Here is a 19,761-nt window from a genome sequence, read left to right as displayed (position 1 = left end):
TATCACCCACTGAAGAGATGAGTCTTCATTAAAGACTTAAAGGTTAATCCATTTTAGAATAACGCTTTAACATAATTATTTTACGCGTGTGTTGGACGTAACATGAAGCTTTTATAATGCTCTGTCCCTTGACATCATGTTTATGTATGAGTCAGTGACTCATTTATGGATGTTTTATTATAAGTGCTATAAATATGTTCACCCGTAGCTTGTTCTTAGTGGCTGTGTGGTTGATGGTATTAGGTTATAAATGGGGTCAGTTTAGTATTTACATTTTCAAACTTCATAATGGCTTAGGTTTGGATTGGAATATGATAAGCTGATCCAAGACCTGTGCTTAGATCATTGTTTTCCCTAATCAGTACAATTGGACCTAGCACCAAGTGGTTCTTGAATAACTCCAACACGTAGATTGAGAAGGTTCACTGCAGGCACGTTCCAAACAGTCCCAGTTTGTTGATCATGTGATAACAATGTGGATGGTCAGTCGGGGCCAAATGGCACCCTATTCCCTATGGGCCCTGGTCAAAAGTAGTGCACTAAATATGGAAAAGGGTGCCATTTGGGACACAGAGTCAGAAAAAGTAACTGCTGCAGGTTAGTAACTCAAATGAAACATCAGTGTAGTAAAGGGCTCCAAGGAGACGTTGAGCAAAGTAAGAAAGGTCAGCACAAATCTGCGTGAGATACGCTTTTGCTTCATATCCCCAAGTGGTACTACCATAACGTACTGTAGGCTTCTCTGGATTAAACGAGCTAGGGTTTAATTGTCTTATTTCAGAAACAGGGGCAATTTTGGTATGCTTTGCAGTGCAATCGGATCTGATTTCATATTCCACCAGACCATACAGCTTTCATAGGTTACACAGTCTCTAAATATTATTATTATTCATATTTTATTTACCCCTTTTTCTCCCCAATTTCGTGGTATCCAATTGGTATATACAGTCTTGTCCCATCGCTGGAACTCCCGTAAGGACTTGGGAGAGACGAAGGTCGAGAGCCGTGCGTTCCCCGAAACACAACCCAGCTAAGCCTCACTGCTTCTTGACACAATGCCCTCTTAACCCGGAGGCCAGCTGCACCAATGTGTCTGTGTCAGGGCAAACACCGTACACCTGGCGACCGTGTCAGCGTGCATTGCGCCCGCCCACCACATGAGTCGCTAGTGCGCAATGGGACAAGAACATCCCTGCCGGCCAAACTCTCCCCTAACAGACGACGCTGGGCCAATTCTGCGCCGCCCCATGGGTCTCTCGGTTCGGGCCAGCCGCAACATTATTTAACTTATTTAACTAGGCAAATCAGCTAAGAACAATTTATTATTTTCAATGACAGCCTACCCCAGCCAAACGCTCCCCTTACCCCAGCCAAACCCTCCCCTAACCCGGGCGACGCTGGGCCAATTATACACCGCCCTATGGGACTCCTGATCACAGCCGGTTGTGATACAGGCATGGACTGAACCAGGGTCTGTACTGACGCCTCTAGCACTGAGATGTAGTACCTCAGACTGCTGCACCACTCGGGAGCCCCTTACGTCTATACATGCCTTTCAACTTACAAAAATGCTTAACCGTCTAACCAAATATATGAAAACTGTTTCAGATGACAAATTTTGTTCTGCAGAAACAGTTATGGTAGGTTACAGGTTGTCTTTCTCCTCTAACATTGATGGTCCTGTTTTGAAATGATCTGACAACATTATTTTTAGAACTATGCCAAGATACTCATTTGATACTGCCCGAATGTTTCTTGAAAGGTTCCATTACATTTGGCGGAACGTTTGTTATTGACTGGGGTGTGGTATCATATAGTCATTGGGTGTCATGCATTTGTTCTCTACAATGGGGAGAATTTGGAAGAATAAGATAATCTATTGAGGTGTCATTAGTATCATGTGACCGATCTCTTAACGTCGTTCATTATGACTGTCACATGCATAGTGTGAAGTGACAACTTGCGAGAGCTTCAAAAGGGAAGACAGTGACAGGGTGCAAGGTATTGACTAATGTTTGTACCTGTCCTTTCATGTTCACAATATACATGTTTGATGATCCTGTTAACACCTAATGTTGACAGTGAGGTTAGCTACCTGCCACCAAAATCACGTTGCCAAGTGTTAAACCAACTCCTAAAATGTTGCGATTCAGATTAGGACCACTGCTACACCTCACAACACACACGCACACACACTCACATAGATACATTATGTAATCAATCTATAGTAGGTTCAAGGTACTTGCTGAAAATGTCTCTAAACTCTTTATGTAATGTGCCTATTAGTTGTTTCAATTCAAGGGAATCTACTTCAGAAACAAGGAAATCCCAATTAAATGAATGTGTCAAATACAGGAAATTAGTAAACAAAACATGTTTGCAACTGATTTCCATTGAAATACCTCAAAAGATGTTATGGAAATTAAAAGGGCAAAGTATTTGATAGTATTTCTCTCACAACAAACCAGAATCAATTATACAATATTTATTTTGTTTAGAAAATGACTATTTATTTAAAAAAAAATAAGTTTAAGGAATCCAGTGATATATGTAAATAATCAATAATCAGGTTAAAGTGCAAAAATACAATTATACAAAAAGATGTCTGTACAAAAATAACATTGGAATGTGAGCTTCGCAAGAGGAATAAGGCAGATATGCTGACATGGCTTGAACCAAATGAGCAAATTTAAAAAAGACTGCGTTAGACACGTAATGTCCCTTAAACAATGTGGGGATCAAAAGTGAGAGTCTCTCGGAATGTCTGAGAGGTCAAGTTTGTCAGAAAGATTTGGATCACATTCCATACATCCAAGATGTATGATCCATTCGCCCCACTGGGTTTCATCATGCCCAAGCAATACACAGGCTCTTAAGTCCTTTAGCCCAATTATCTCTTAACTAAACGTGGAAAAACAACTTAGTTTATAGTCCAAGGTGCTCCTGGAAATTGTCTGGATGCATCATAGAGATCCAGGATTTTCAAATATCTGTGAAGAATCGTTCCCCACGATGAGCTCAAGATGTTGGTGAACATTTCACTTTTTCAGTCAGAACACTTCAGTTCAGTTCAAGTTCAGAGGTGTTCTATGTTAAAGATCTGTTGATGTGCCTTTGAGCAAGGCACTTAAACCTAATTACTCCTGTAAATCACACTGGATATGAGCGTCTGCTAAATGCCTAAATTTGCTTTAAAAAATGTATTTGCTTTTATTCTTTCCAGTGTCCCCTATTCCTCTTTTTTAGATATTGATATCACTTCATCTTGGATGGCTTTAGTTCCTTGACCTGCATGTGCAACGTTTTATGGACGGCTAGAGTTCTGGACTGACAAAATCCCTTTCCACACTCCTGGCACTTGAAAGGTTTCTCCTTGGAATGGATGTACCTGCAGGGCAGAACAGAACAAAAAGAGTGTCAGGTCTGAGTAACAAAACACAACAAACACACAAAGACAACTATAAATCTAAAGCCACAAATTAATAAGAGACAACATAGAAATAAGAAAGAGAAAAAGGAGGTGAACGTTATGGTGATATATTGTTCTAAAAGGTATGAATTAGAACGTATGACTCTCATACTCAACACATATGCAAAATGTTGATGTTGATCACTAACAGATATAATTAAAATCAATATCAACAGTGCCAATGTCAATTCAAAGGCATTCCGATGTATTAGCTTTAGATTGCCCCCGCTAAACTCTTTAATATGCACATGATATCGCTTCATGCCTTTGTTGCAGCTTTTCACACTACTTAACCAGATTTTTACCCGATTTAATTCACATAGTGGATTGTTACTGGATTTTTTCACAAACTGATCATGTTAGTGGCCTATCGGTCCTTCTGTAGCTCAGTTGGTAGAGCATGGCGCTTGTAACGCCAGGGTAGTGGGTTCGATCCCCGGGGTGGGTTCGATCCCCGGGACCACCCATACGTAGAATGTATGCACACATACATGACTGTAAGTCGCTTTGGATAAAAGCGTCTGCTAAATGGCATATATTATTATATTATATTATTATTATTATTATATATTATTATATTATATTATATTACTATCGCTCTAAATGGATTAACGGTCCAATGCATGATATGGTTGGGGCAAATTCCGTTCAGGGCTATTCCATGTCTTGAATTAGAATGAATTCAAATGGAATTGGACTCAACCCTGATGCATTACGCTGTCAGAGACTCAACATGATTAATTAGTAGTGTATATGACAATTTAGGAAGCAATTACTCATCATTTGTATTAATATCCTATGCTGTTCTTATGTAGAAGGTTTTGTGGCCAATTTATAAAGTTTCCAATAAAATATTATTCATTAATTTACAATATTTTCGCAGCCATCTATCTCCATACTCCTCGTTCATTAAATTGAGCTTCATTGTAATAGAAAAGTGCAGGTCTCACCTATGGTCTCGGAGGTGGTCCTGCCTCCGGAAGGCCTTGTGGCAGATGTCGCAGGTGTACGGCCTTTCGTCCGTGTGCGTCCGCTCGTGGATAAGCAGGTTGTAGGACTTGGTGAAGTGGCGGCCGCAGAACTTGCACACAAACTCCTTCTTGGTCTTGGAGGGCAGGCGGCCGCGGCTGGGCTTGCGCTCGGGCGATGACAGCTTGGCTATGTCCATGAGACAGCCTAGCCCGCCATGGCGAGGGGAAGTGGTGGCGACTGCCCTCATTATGCTCAAGTCCTCTGCCTTCAGTGGGTCTTCCTGGGTGGCTGCAGCAGCCAAGTTGGCGAAGTCGAAGCGTGGCTGAGGCTTGTTCTTGGAGCCCTGGAAGAGACCCATGGCAGTAGCTGCGGTGTCGGCCGCAGCGGCCTGGTCCTTGGACTGGACCAGGTGGGGAAAGATGGGGATGGAAGGTATGCCTGGGAAGCGGCAGTCCATCAGGGCTGGGAGCTTGGAGAAAGTGCAGCGGGGAAGAGCGAAGGGAGGGTAGCCCAGGGTCCACTGATGGAGGTGGACGGCATGCAGGGCGCTGAAGCTATAGATGCCAGGGACCTGGTCCGTGGGTAGCTGGAAGCCATTGGAGGTCTGAAGAAAGGAGTAGTTGGCGAGCTGCAGGGAGGGGTGGAGGGGAACCGGGGCTGGAAGAGTCTTGCTGCCCATGGTTGGTGTCGCTACTGATCACCAGATCACGGGATTCTCTCTGGAAAAGCAACACCATAAAAAAGTCAGGTCATATTGACAACACAACAGAACTGTACACATACAGTATAACTCATCATGTGTTATTGTTTTACAAACCAATGATACATTGTTAACAACAGTATCTTCTACTATATTAAAAATACAAATAAGGACGATAATACTTTTTCATCACGAACCAGGAAGCATAATTGTGATATTTAATGAGGATCAAATAACATTTCTAACTCAGTATTTCCTGCTACCCCCTCTTTTTGAGTCATCCTGGCGTATTTCCCCCACACCCTAGCACAACCACAATGCCAAGCCAATACACAAGCGGCCCGGCTTGATTATCTAGTTGCTTTTCAAGAGGCCTCATATCAGTGGATTAAGGTGATGCGTGTGAATGTATCCCTTTACCGCTGAGACAAAGGGGAAGACAGTGATAAGAGCTGTCTGAACCAGACCTCCGTGCAACAGGAGCTACCAGCTCAACACATGGTCCGATACACACACACACACACACACACACACACACACACACACACACACACACACACACACACACACACACACACACACACACACACACACACACACACACACACACACACACACACACACACACACACACACACACACACACACACACACACACACACACACACACACACACACACACACACACACACACACACACACACACACACACACACACACACACACACACACATTGTCCTCAAGGCACACGATGAGTGAGGACAGCCTGCATGTGTGGGTTTGTGTGTGGCACATGTGTACAGGTCAGAGAAGAGAAGGTGTGCACTGCACTCCCAGTGCTGACACACAGACACTGATGTGCGTTTGGTGTGGGTGTTTCCCATTCCCAGAAAACATGCCGGGGGCTGTTAAGACAGGGTAAATAGAATGACACCATTCACTGAGGTGAAATGCCTCCGTGAGCAGGGCTCTAAAGTGTGACCATATGCTCCTAAATATTTTGCACCAGTGTGACTAGATTATAATTGTCGTAATGATGAGGCTTAGCTGTACCGCTGTTTCCGAGTGCCCTGGATAAATAAAAGTGAGCCTGGATGTTGCAGCATTACTACAGATAAAACCGCTTGTCCCTAGCCCAAACCATTGAAAAGTTGTGACTACAGTATATTACCAGCACTACGATTTTTTCCAGCTGCAGCTGGATGCATCTCCATTGGCAGGCCATATTTCACATTAATAAATAATGTCGCGGGCCGTTAACACCTAGTTTACTAACATTGCCTTATTAGCTAGCTAGCTAACAACCTGGTAACTTTACCAGTGTATCCAAACATTTGGGGGTACAGAAACAATGGTAAAGGGACAGCTTCTTCAGGAGATCAATGCATAGTCTCAAATCAGATTGCGTCATTCTTACACGACACGCAGTTGCCAGGCGCCATTTGTCTAACCAAACATGGAACTAAATCAGGATTTAGATCATCCGCCTAACAGTAGGTATGACGCACTGGCTACTACGGTAAACCATGCTTGATCAACTGAGCAAATTTGCTCCAGCTAGCAGCCTAATGATATCATGTTTTGAATGGCCAATACGGTAGCTAGTTTGCCAGCTTGTTGATGAAGTTGTACGGCACCAAAGTTATGGGACTGTTCTCAGAAATCAGCAGGTATTTGACTCTGACAGCTGGCACTGTGCCTACGTTGTAACCGTTGGCAAAACACGATAACGTCACAGCTAAAGCAGTCAGCTGTGCAGCAAAAAAATTGGTGAATTAATCTCGGCAGAACAGAAACAGTTTTATCATGAAAAACTCACGTGTGATGTTATTAGCTATAATTTCACTACACTAGCTACAAGGAGCATTGAGTGTGTGAACTGACGTTGTTAGCACAGCTTTCATTTCATATGGATTAATTTGAGGCTGGTTCAGCCAGCAAGCAGACACATGCTAGTTAATTTTCGTGCACATTTCGTTTTTCAAAAATACTGATTAGACAACCACAAAACACCTTAGCTACATGTACAAATATGTGGTGAAGACTTTCTCATGAAAAAACAAACACAATTTTAGTTTTTAAAATTAACAAACGTCTTTACAGGGTTATATATTAGTTTCTTGTGGACACCATGTACTTCAAAAGTACCTCAAATTCATATAGGCCCAATAAAGGCTGTAAAAATGTTAGTTTCTGGTGCTCCTACATTTTATGTGGTGCTCTTAAGTGTTTTAAATTGGGAGAACCAGTGCTACCAATTCATGTTTTTAATGTATAGCCCTGTCTGTGAATCTGTTTAAACAGGTTTTGATAAGAGGAAATAACAAAGCACAATAATGCCTCTGTTTCTGTGCCTATTTGATGGTCAGGATATGACACAGTTATCCAGTGTCTTTTCTGTCTTAGTCTAAACAGAGCTGGCATGCCGCACCATTGTATTATGATTTAGCTTCCCACCAAAAAAGCATTACCCCTAAGCCATGCCATTTACTTTGTTGATTTTGTTAGTCATATGGATTTGTGTGTAATCCCCATTTTTTTTTACTGCTCTGCAAATATGACTTCGTCATAATTCTACTACTGGTTGATATTATTAAGATTATTGTTAAACGTGGTCATGGGTTATCTACTTTAGTCGTACATACTGTGTCATAATAACATAAGGAAACCACAAGATATGGCCGAAACAAGATATAGATAATATAATAGTCTCCATGGATATAGATAGGCATATTAGAGAAAAGGACCCCTTGATCATATTGGTGAACATAGGCCTAAAATGTTGATAAATAAAAGTGGGGAGTGAGTGAGAGCCATGGTTGCGCTGCAGTAAATAAGAGTGAAATTGCCCTAATTAGAATTACCGAAGTTCAAACGTCCCCCGGGGATTTCTCCTTTCTGATCATGACGCAGAAGTAATTGACTTTTACTTAGAGGTCATTAGGGGAGATCAGCGGTTGCTCCCGAGCCGTCTCGTATCCTTAATAACCCTTTGATGTCTACATACCATCTCAACGACTCAACAATCAAGCTGAACACTGCTACGTCCCATTCCCGGTTGGTCGTGACTGGCCAACTGTTAAATTCCGCGCCTCGACCGAAAGCGGACGTGTTGTGAGATTTGAACATACAAGATAACGCGAAGCATGATCGAATTGTCCCACACACATATCACGCAGGTATATTATTGTTAGTATGACAAGAAAAATCAAATCAGCATTCCCATTTCGGTCCCCACACGCCAAAATGGATGAAAATCAGCGCAGCTTTTCCTTGCCACAAGTGTATCTAAACTGAGGTGATGAAATAGTTAATGGGCTCACTTTATGTTGTATCCATATATGCGCGCTCTTGTAGCCGAGAGACATGGGCCTTACCTATAACATTAGGCCTACATGTAATTTCAGGATTTAGAGGGAGCTTGCATCTTTCAGGTTGTACATAAACAAAGAGACGAATATAGGCTACAGTAAGCATTACATAGTAATGCACTAGTTTAGGATTAAAGAATGTGGGAATATTTTGTGTTATTCATTATTATATATTTTTTATTGAACCTTTATTTAACTAGGCAAGTCAGTAAAAAATATATATTATTTACAATTATGGCCTACCCCGGCCAAACCCAACCCGGACGACGCTGGGCCAATTGTGCCTATGGGACTCCCAATCACGGACGGATGTGATGCAGCCACTATCGAACCAGGGTCTGTAGTTACGCCTCTAGCACTGAGATGCAGTGCCTAAGACTGCTGCGCCACTCGGGAGCAAATACACTCGGGAAACTACAGGCTACGACTCAGTCAAACTAAATCCATATTGTCAATTTGCCTTATAGCCCTAACCTCACTACTGTGGCTAGGATAGGCTTTCTGTCAAATGCCTACATATCGTTTTGGTAAACCAAACTGCATGCAAACTTGGATGAGTTAATTTTATTAGCTCTCCTGTTTAAAAGTGGATTAAAGTAGACTACAGCGTATATTTCTTAGAAACATAGAGTGTTCAATTCTTATAGATGGAATGGTGACCGTGTGTGTACTCGCTGGGCACACACTGTTTGAATCAACGTTGTTTCCACGTAATTTCAATGAAATTACGTTCAACCACGGGGAATAGATGTTGAATTGACGTCTGTGCCCAATGGGTTTTGGAGAGCAACTTCAGAGTTCTTATGGTAATGCAGATCCTTTGGTTAATTGTGCAGCAATTACCGCGAATGCGCATGTTTTTAGCCGTGTGTTGATGCAGAACACGAGAGGATATGGGCACTTGAGCACAATAAAATAAAATAAAGCAACTGATGTGTGCACCTAAGCAACGTGGGAAAAAGTTCTCTGAAAATAACAATTAAAAAATGAATAGTCCTAAGAATGATCCCAATTTAAGACAATTGTTCCAAATCATATTTCATACCACCCGTGAATTTGTTCATAGCAATTAGCACAAACATGTGGTAGACATGTGGTTTAATTCAGATGATTGTAATTCCAGACAAAATACCGTGTTTTAATATGAGATGTATAGATTCCTACAGCAGAAAACACTGATAGATCGTGTGTTCAAGTAAAAAACTATAACGCTTATCCATGTAAAGTAGCCTACAATAAATTGACGACTTTCGTTATATTCCATCACAGTGGTTTAACTCTAAATATGTGATTATTAATAGCATGAAATTCCCCTACAACTAAGACAGCTTAAAGTTGATAGATATCAAAATAAATTATGAAATGTACGCCGACACTAGCTTTTGTTTTTTGATGGCCTATTGTAATTCGTTGAAGTAAGTACTATAAGAGACTGCTAAAACAAATAACAACGATAGCCTTATGGTCATAATCATCCTAACCATTCCAGCTATATTTGAGTAAATCAATATATTCCTAATATTTGGAAGTAGGCTTACCTTATGCCACAAATTAATGGCAAAAATATTATATATTATAGACAACAGAAACATGCATTCACTACGACTTTCATACTGGTTTGGATCAATTAAATTGGGGAAAACCCTCAAAATCAATGGCCATCCTCGTCATCAAACACAGGAATCTTTCTTATGTTGACTCAGACCATGTAATGTATAATGCAATTCAACGAAATGTATGTTTTGCATTAAATTATTTCCTTATTTTCACATAGATCCTTGTTGATTTTACTCCATCAACTTCACATCGTGCTGGAATGCGTTTACTTCTGAAAGATCGGTCAGTGCTATCCAGAGTGCTTGGGACGTTCATACCCTAACCTTAACCCCTGCCCTTATCCTTAACCATAACCCCTTACCTAAGGATCCGTATAACACGTGAAATATCCCACCTGTTTCACACTCGCCTGGCGCATCTAACTCAGAAGGCACCCAGAACTGACTCCATGCAAGCTCGAGACACTGTCGACGATGTTTACTTCTAGTTCCTGCGTTAAAACATGCCAAAAGTCAAAAACGGAATATTAGGGGATATTGTAATAACACCTATATTTACTTTTAATGGAACAGTTATGTTACTAGAACTCAGCTCAGACCAGTTGCGCTAAAGTTGACAGCTTTGTTCATTCCCCCCGAAGAAGCCTGAACATAAACAACTTTTAAACGTCATATTCTGACAGATGGCTCATAGAAAGTTTGCAGACAAAATGTAATACGAGGAAATAGTTACCAGCTCAGATTGGTCGGTCCTTGGATCCGGAGGGGTCCTGGAGTTAAAAACTTGGAGACGGTCCGATGCAAAACGCCTTGGAAAAAAGTTTCAAGTAGTTCAGAGAAAGTTTTTGACTTCGCAAGACAACTTGCCCCGCATGTTCACACCGAGCTCAGAATGTAAGCGCGTGTAGTTCACAGCTGTCCCAAATAGTTGTGTGCAGGACTTCTATAGTGACTCTGGGGAAGACGCCTTCTGTTACTGCCCTGCGGTCTGCACTCAAACCGCCTCTTTATTGCAACCAAACCCTTTACTCGCACATGCGCGTCATTTAGTCAGCCCCCATTCGAATTTGAGATAGCTCTTTACTGTAAACTCAATTCCCCCTTTTTTTGGAAGTAGGCTTACTTTACGCCACAAAGTGCTGGGGGGCGAACAATAGTTGTGCGGGCGAACATAGCTGCAGCACAGTGTCAAACGTGATCTCTTTTTCTTAAAGAACTAAAACAAAACGTTGGTGTATGGCCTTAATGAGCTTAATGCATACAGCATTTTCCTATTTACAAACGAATCAAAGTATCAATTTGCCATTTTGCCTAACCCATAACTGAAAATGGTTTATTTTTAACCAGCGTCCAGGCCTATAGACTTTATAAACAGGCATGTCATTAATATAATTATTAAGATATTATCCACATTATATTAATATTATTGTTATTATCAGCATCATCCTAGTTTTAATAACAATGCTTATACTTATTTCCATAGGGTTGGTATTATTAGTGGATGCAACAACATGTGGATTTAACCTCATGCACCTAAAGCATACGATCTGTAATCTGAAGGGCAAAAATCGCCAAAACAAATCATTTCGATTATTATATTCATTGGAATAAAAGCAAATTGCTCTTTTAAAAATAATTCCATTAGGCCTCCGGGCCTTCCTGTTTAAAATAAGCTTCTGTACAAGGTGGAAGGGACTAACAAATCAACTCCCTTTTTCTCATAATTAAAGTAAATATGCAACTGTCACTTTAACTTGAGATCGGGAGGGAAATAAAGAGCACCCCCCCCCACCCCCCACCATTATTCAATTAAGACGGATCTCAACCTCTGTTCAATTTCAAATGCAGGATAAAATATCTTCTTTATATGGAAGAAAGAGCAGTTGAGATGAGGTATTTGTTTATGTAATAAAGTAAATATTTGAAGTTAAACTCAAATTAAGCAAGGCAGGGAAGGAGAATTTACGAAACTGGAAACATTAGGCACGCTGAGATGTATGACTTTGTTGAATAATCACTAAGTGAGCTATTTAAAAAACCGAATGAATACATTTACCTAATACATTTGATTAATATAAAACACTCATTGTCCAAGTTACAGCACAAATGCAGCTCACTGTAGGTCTTCACCGTTATCGTTGTTATATTGACAAGGTGTTCGTGCTCCTGTGGTCAAGCTGTTTTTTCTTCTTGCATTTGGAAGGCATTTGATCCCTCTTAAATGTGTGGATAAGCAACACCTTGCGGTGGTGCTATAGTGTACCAAACCCGCCACCTGCTGGACATAGCATTATCATCTCCTGCATTGTCCTGTGTTCCTCCTTCACAAACAAATGAGGGGTGAGGCCAAAGCCCTAACCCCATGCCATGCATTGTCTAATATCGACCCAAATAACTTACATTTGTTGTTGGTATTATTATCAGATTTCAGTAATATTGTTACAGAAAAGTAGCCTACTGTGAACTAAAATGCTTGGAAATACACTACATGGACAACAGTAGGTGAATACCTGCTCGTCGAACATCTCATTCTAAAATCATGGGCATTGATATGGAGTTGGTAACCCCTTTACTGCTATAACAGCCTCCACACTTCTGGGAAGGCTTTCCACTAGCAGCATTAGTGAGGTCGGGCACTGATGTTGGGCAATTAGACCCGACTTCGCAGTCGCCATTCCAATTCCTCCCAAAGGTGTTCGATGGAGTTAAGATCTCTGTGCAGGCCAGTCAAGTTATTCCACATCGATCTCGACGAACCATTTCTGTATGGATCTCTCTTTGTGCACGGTGGCATTGTCATGCGGAAACAGAAGAGGGCCTTCCCCAAACTGTTGCCGCAAAGTTGGAAGCACAGAATCATCTACAATGTCATTGTATACGTTAAGATTTCCCTTCACTGGAACTAAGGGGCCATGCCCAAACCATGAAATGCAGCCCTCGACCGTTATTCCTCCTCCACCAATCTTGACAGTTGGCACTATGCATTGGGGCAGGTAGCGTTCTCCTGGCATCCACCAAAAACCCAGATGGGGAAGCGTGATTCATCACTCCAAAGAACACGTTTCCCCTGCTCCAGAGTCCAATGGCTGCGAGCTCTACACCACGCGAGCCGACGCATGTCATTGTGCATGGTGATCTTAGGTTTGTGTGCGGATGCTTGGTCATGGAAACCCATTTCATGAAGCTCCCGACGAACAGTTCTTCTGCTGACATTGTTTGGAGTGTGAGTGTCACATTCGAAGACAGACAATTTTTACGAGCTTCAGCACTCAGTGATCCTGATCTGTGAGCTTGTGTGGCCTACCTCTTCATGGCTGAGCCATTGTTGCTCCTAGACGTTTCTACTTCACAATAACAGCACTTACAAATGACCAGGGCAGCTCTAGCAGGGCATACATTTGATTAACTGACTTGTTGGAAAGTCGGTGCCATGTTGAAAGTCACTGAGCCCTACAGTACGGGCCATTCTACTGCCAATGTTTGTCTATGGCGATTGCACGGCTGTGTGCTCGATTTTATACACCGGTCAGCAACAGGTGTGGCTGAAATAGCTCAATCCACTAATTTGAAGGGGTGCCCACATACTTTTAGTTTATATACAGTGCCTTCAGAAAATATTCATACCCTTTGACTTATTCCACATTTTGTTGTTGTCACATTATGAGTGAAGAGGTGTGGAGTCAGGCGCAGAGAGCAAAGATGTGGGAAAAACAACACGCTTTAATGTCCCGAAACAATACATGTACAAAGTGAAAATACAAATGAACAGAAATATAACCGGACAGCGTGTAACCCAAAATACAACAAAATACACTCAACCAACAAAACAGACGAACAAGCCCGCACGAAACAGAAGCGGGCTAAACAGACTATATATACCCTATCCTAACAATCAAACTAGAAACAGGTGCTACCAATTAGACAAAACTAAACGAACACAGAACAACGGATCGGCGATAGCTAGTAGACCGGCGACGACGACCGCCGAGCGCCACCCGAACAAGAAGGGGAGTCACCTTCGGTAATATTCGTGACAGTTGTGTTACAAGCTGTATACAAAATATAGTTTTTCTCCCTCATTTACATACAGTACCCCAATCGATGAAGTGAAAACATGTTTTTAGAAATGTTTGCACATTTATTGAAAATTAAATACATAAATATTTAATTCACATAAGTATTCACACCCCTGAGTCAATACTTTGTAAAAGTGACTTTTGGCAGCCATTACAGCAGTCTTATACTGGGTAAGTCTCTAAGGTTGTGTCTATACTTACATGTGGTTATTGTGCTGCTGAAAGGTGAATTCATCTCCTAGTTTCTGGTGGAAAGCAGACTGAACCAGGTTTTCCTCTAGGATTTTGCCCGTGGTTAGCTCCATTCCGTTTTTTTTTATCCTGAAAAACTCCCCAGTTGTTAACAACTACAAGCATACCCGTAACCCATAACATGATGCAGCCACAACCATGCTTAAAAATATGGAGAGTGGTACTCACTAATGTGTTGTATTGGATTTGCCCACAACATAACCCTTTATATTCAGGACCAAAAATGAGTTGCTTTGCCACATTTTTTGCAGTATTACTTTAGTGTCTTATTGCAAACTGGCTGCATGTTTTGGAATATAATATATATTTTTTTCACTCTGACAAATAGGTTAGTATTGCATTGTTGTTTATTCATACTCAAGTTTTCTCCTATCACAGGCATTACACTCTAACTGTTTTAAAGTCACCATTGGCCTCATTGTAAAATCCCTGAGCAGTTTTCTTCCTCTCCGGCAACTGAGTTAGGAAAGACACCTGTATCTTTGCAGTGACTGGCTGTATTGATACACCAGTGGTTTCCAACCAGGTACTAGGAGCCCTGATGATACTTGGCATATCCATGTTAAACACTATTATTGCATACATAGTCCATGCAACTTATTATGTGACTTGTTAAGCACATTTTTTACTGCTGACCTTATTTAGGATTGCCATAACAAAGGGGTTGAATACTTATTGACTCAAGACATATCAGCTTTTCATATTTTTTTGTGGTTGTTGTACTTTTTACCCCTTTTTTGTGATAGGACTCAGGAGAGGCGAAGGTCGAGCACCATGCGTCCTCCAAAACTTGACCCCGCCAAGCTGTACTGCTTCTTGACACACTGATCTCTTAACCCAGAAGCCAGCTACACCAATGTGTCGGAGAAAACACCATACAGCTGGTGACTGAAGTCAGCGTCCATGCACCCGTCCCACCACACTAGAGCACGATAGGACAAGGACATCCTGGCCGGCCAAACCCTCCCCTAACCTGGACGATACTTGGCCAATTGTGCACCACGTCATGGGTCTCCCAGTCGCGACCGGCTGCGACAGAGCCTGTGATAGAACCCGGGTCGGTAGTGACGCCTCTAGCGCTGCTCCACTCATTTTTTTTTTATAAACATAATTCCACTTTGACATTATGGGGTACTATGTGTCGGCCAGTGGAAAAATATCTAAATGTATCCATTTTAAATTCAGGCTGCAACACAACAATATGTGGAAAAAGTCAATTGGTATAAATACTATCTGATAAGAAATTGGATATAACATTGAAATGAGAAGTTCATATGGTGAATGTAGCCTCTAGAGATATATATCCACTAGACATCATGCACTTCAGAATAATATATTATATAATTATATCATGTTTTGTAAATATGTCATTATTTTGCTGGAGTAGTTGCTAAAGACAACCTATTAAAAAGTCATATCATCTGGTGCACTGTTGCAAAGACAGATTTCAATCTGCTATTGTTTTTTAAAATGTTCATGATTGACAAACATATTTGAAGATGAAGGTTTGACATGGTGATTGAAACTGCTCCTGAGTACTGTATCTTGTGAAAAGTTTATTTTAAGAGCATGTTTTGGCAAGACTCATCTAAATTGAATCACAGCGCCAAGTTCAAGAGCGCTGACCTCAATAATTAATCATCAATGCTGCCACAGAAGCACATGGAATAGTCCAAGTCTGTGTGTAATAAAAAAACACAGGCAATACATAATAGTTTGTCAAAAAATGTAAAGAATGGACTGGGTACAAGTGCCTGCTAAGTGTTCAGCACTCTGTTCACGCTATACACACAGATGATTACACCACTAGACTGCCACTGGATTGACCCCCCTTCTCCCCTCCCTCTGAAATTATGTTTACAGACCACTTACATATTTTATTCCCACTATTTACATCACTTTGTGATAATCCAAACACTTAAGGCAAGGGAAATGTGGTCTCAATGTCATCTGAGTCAAATCCAGACAGTCTACTACATGAGTGAGTAAAAGTAGAGTGTGTTGGAAGGCTTTTGTGGGAGGTAGCAAAGTTTGTGACCTTTGGATCAGTACAGGCAATATGACTGGAGCCTAGCTGTGGATTTAAGAGGAAAAAAACACGGTATCCCCAGTAAAATGGTATTTCACAAGAATAATACATGAAAACTGATGAGATTGTGTCATGCAGGTGAAAGAGGACCCAAAAGCGACTTAACAGAAACAGAGTTTATTTAATCCAAACAGGGAATAACAAAAATCCTCTAGTCTGTAGAGGGGAATAACTAGAGAAGCGGCCACAGACTGCAGGTCGCTTCGGGTAGGCGCAGGCCGTAGTTGATAGAGCCACCTGCTCACACGCAGCATCTGATGAAGGCAAAAAACACGACAGGACAGGGCGAAACACAATCACAGCATGGTGAATACAAAACAAGGAACCGACGGGACAGGAACGGATCACAAAGGAATAAATAGGGACTCTAATCAGGGGAAAGGATCGGGAACAGGTGTGGGAAGACTAAATGATGATTAGGGGAATAGGAACAGCTGGGAGCAGGAACGGAACGATAGAGAGAAGAGAGAGCGAGAGAGTGAGAGAGGGAGGGGAAGAGAGAGGGATAGAAGGAGGGAAAGAACCAAATAAGACCAGCAGAGGGAAACGAATAGCATGGGGAGCACAGGGACAAGACATGATAATAAATGACAAACATGACAGTACCCCCACTCACCGAGCGCCTCCTGGCGCACTCGAGGAGGAATCCTGGCGGCAACGGAGGAAATCATCGATGAGTGAACGGTCCAGCACGTCCCGAGACGGAACCCAACTCCTCTCCTCAGGACCGTAACCCTCCCAATCCACTAGGTATTGGTGACCCCGTCCCCGAGAACGCATGTCCATGATCTTATGTACCTTGTAAATAGGTGCGCTCTCGACAAGGACGGGAGGGGGAGGGAAGACGAACGGGGGTGCGAAGAAAGGGCTTAACACAGGAGACATGGAAGACAGGATGGACGCGACGAAGATGTCGCGGAAGAAGCAGTCGCACAGCGACAGGATTGACGACCTGGGAGACACGGAACGGACCAATGAACCGCGGAGTCAACTTACGAGAAGCTGTCGTAAGAGGAAGGTTGCGAGTGGAAAGCCACACTCTCTGGCCGCAACAATACCTTGGACTCTTAATCCTGCGTTTATTGGCGGCTCTCACCGTCTGTGCGCTGTAACGGCAAAGTGCAGACCTCACCCTCCTCCAGGTGCGCTCACAACGTTGGACAAACGCTTGAGCGGAGGGAACGCTGGACTCGGCAAGCTGGGATGAGAACAGAGGAGGCTGGTAACCCAGACTACTCTGAAACGGAGATAACCCGGTAGCAGACGAAGGAAGCGAATTGTGAGCGTATTCTGCCCAGGGGAGCTGTTCTGCCCAAGACGCAGGGTTTCTGAAAGAAAGGCTGCGTAGTATGCGACCAATCGTCTGATTGGCCCTCTCTGCTTGACCGTTAGACTGGGGATGAAACCCGGAAGAGAGACTGACGGACGCACCAATCAAACGACAGAACTCCCTCCAAAACTGTGACGTGAATTGCGGGCCTCTGTCTGAAACGGCGTCTAACGGGAGGCCATGAATTCTGAATACATTCTCAATAATGATTTGTGCCGTCTCCTTAGCGGAAGGAAGTTTAGCGAGGGGAATGAAATGTGCCGCCTTAGAGAACCTATCGACAACCGTCAGAATCACAGTCTTCCCCGCAGACAAAGGCAGACCGGTAATGAAGTCTAAGGCAATGTGAGACCATGGTCGAGAAGGAATGGGGAGCGGTCTGAGATGACCGGCAGGAGGAGAGTTACCCGACTTAGTCTGCGCGCAGTCCGAACAAGCAGCCACGAAACGGCGCGTGTCACGCTCCTGAGTCGGCCACCAAAAGCGCTGGCGAATAGACGCAAGAGTGCCTCGAACACCGGGATGACCAGCTAACTTGGCAGAGTGAGCCCACTGAAGAACAGCCAGACGAGTGGAAACAGGAACGAAAAGGAGGTTACTAGGACAAGCGCGCGGCGACGCAGTGTGCGTGAGTGCTTGCTTAACCTGTCTTTCAATTCCCCAGACTGTTAACCCGACAACACGCCCATAAGGAAGAATCCCCTCGGGATCAGTAGAAGCCACAGAAGAACTAAACAGACGGGATAAGGCATCAGGCTTGGTGTTCTTGCTACCCGGACGGTAAGAAATCACAAACTCGAAACGAGCGAAAAACAACGCCCAACGAGCTTGACGGGCATTAAGTCGTTTGGCAGAACGGATGTACTCAAGGTTCTTATGGTCTGTCCAAACGACAAAAGGAACGGTCGCCCCCTCCAACCACTGTCGCCATTCGCCTAGGGCTAAGCGGATGGCGAGCAGTTCACGGTTACCCACATCATAGTTGCGCTCAGATGGCGACAGGCGATGAGAAAAATAAGCGCAAGGATGAACCTTATCGTCAGACTGGAAGCGCTGGGATAGAATGGCTCCCACGCCTACCTCTGAAGCGTCAACCTCGACAATGAATTGTCTAGTGACGTCAGGAGTAACGAGGATAGGAGCGGACGTAAAACGTTCTTTTAGAAGATCAAAAGCTCCCTGGGCGGAACCGGACCACTTAAAACACGTCTTGACAGAAGTAAGAGCTGTGAGAGGGGCAGCAACTTGACCGAAATTACGAATGAAACGCCGATAGAAATTAGCGAAACCTAAAAAGCGCTGCAACTCGACACGTGACCTTGGAACGGGCCAATCACTGACAGCTTGGACCTTAGCGGAATCCATCTGAATGCCTTCAGCGGAAATAACGGAACCGAGAAAAGTAACGGAGGAGACATGAAAAGAGCACTTCTCAGCCTTTACGTAGAGACAATTCTCTAAAAGGCGCTGTAGAACACGTCGAACGTGCTGAACATGAATCTCGAGTGACGGAGAAAAAATCAGGATATCGTCAAGATAGACAAAAACAAAAATGTTCAGCATGTCTCTCAGAACATCATTAACTAATGCCTGAAAAACAGCTGGCGCATTGGCGAGACCGAACGGCAGAACCCGGTACTCAAAATGCCCTAACGGAGTGTTAAACGCCGTTTTCCACTCGTCCCCCTCTCTGATGCGCACGAGATGGTAAGCGTTACGACGGTCCAACTTAGTAAAGCACCTGGCTCCCTGCAGAATCTCGAAGGCTGATGACATAAGGGGAAGCGGATAACGATTCTTAACCGTTATGTCATTCAGCCCTCGATAATCCACGCAGGGGCGCAGAGTACCGTCCTTCTTCTTAACAAAAAGAACCCCGCCCCGGCCGGAGAAGAAGAAGGCACTATGGTACCGGCGTCAAGAGACACAGACAAATAATCCTCGAG

General features: G+C 43.0%; 1 protein-coding gene across 2 annotated transcripts; it reads right to left on the bottom strand.

The window, feature by feature from the left end:
- Window positions 1-2,465: 2,465 nt before the first annotated feature.
- LOC124045195 (protein odd-skipped-related 1-like) lies at window positions 2,466-11,044 on the bottom strand. Of its 2 annotated transcripts, XM_046364451.1 has the most exons (4): window positions 10,802-11,044; window positions 10,464-10,559; window positions 4,420-5,160; window positions 2,466-3,388 (listed from the first exon to the last, which is right to left on the bottom strand). In XM_046364451.1, exons 3-4 carry the CDS (start codon window positions 5,118-5,120, stop codon window positions 3,256-3,258), a joined length of 834 nt encoding a protein of 277 aa, XP_046220407.1. In that variant the 5' UTR covers window positions 5,121-5,160; window positions 10,464-10,559; window positions 10,802-11,044; the 3' UTR covers window positions 2,466-3,255. The 2 variants fall into 2 exon arrangements, with proteins under 2 accessions (XP_046220407.1, XP_046220406.1); XM_046364450.1 differs by lacking the exon at window positions 10,464-10,559.
- Between the last annotated feature and the right edge of the window lie 8,717 nt (window positions 11,045-19,761).

This window comes from Oncorhynchus gorbuscha, linkage group LG10 (genome assembly GCF_021184085.1).
Source record: "Oncorhynchus gorbuscha isolate QuinsamMale2020 ecotype Even-year linkage group LG10, OgorEven_v1.0, whole genome shotgun sequence".
Taxonomy (NCBI): domain Eukaryota; kingdom Metazoa; phylum Chordata; class Actinopteri; order Salmoniformes; family Salmonidae; genus Oncorhynchus; species Oncorhynchus gorbuscha.
The sequence above is the reverse complement of the archived record's forward strand: the minus strand, read 5'-3'. Positions and strand labels throughout refer to the sequence as shown.

What these genes read in the sequence shown, in the direction of transcription:
- LOC124045195 (XM_046364451.1), bottom strand. Translation starts at nt 5,120, where the DNA reads ATGGGCAGCAAGACTCTTCCAGCCCCGGTTCCCCTCCACCCCTCCCTG. An exon ending in GACCACCTCCGAGACCATAG is followed by an intron (nt 3,389 to 4,419) that starts GTGAGACCTGCA and finishes TCTGCCCTGCAG; the next exon opens with GTACATCCATTCCAAGGAGA.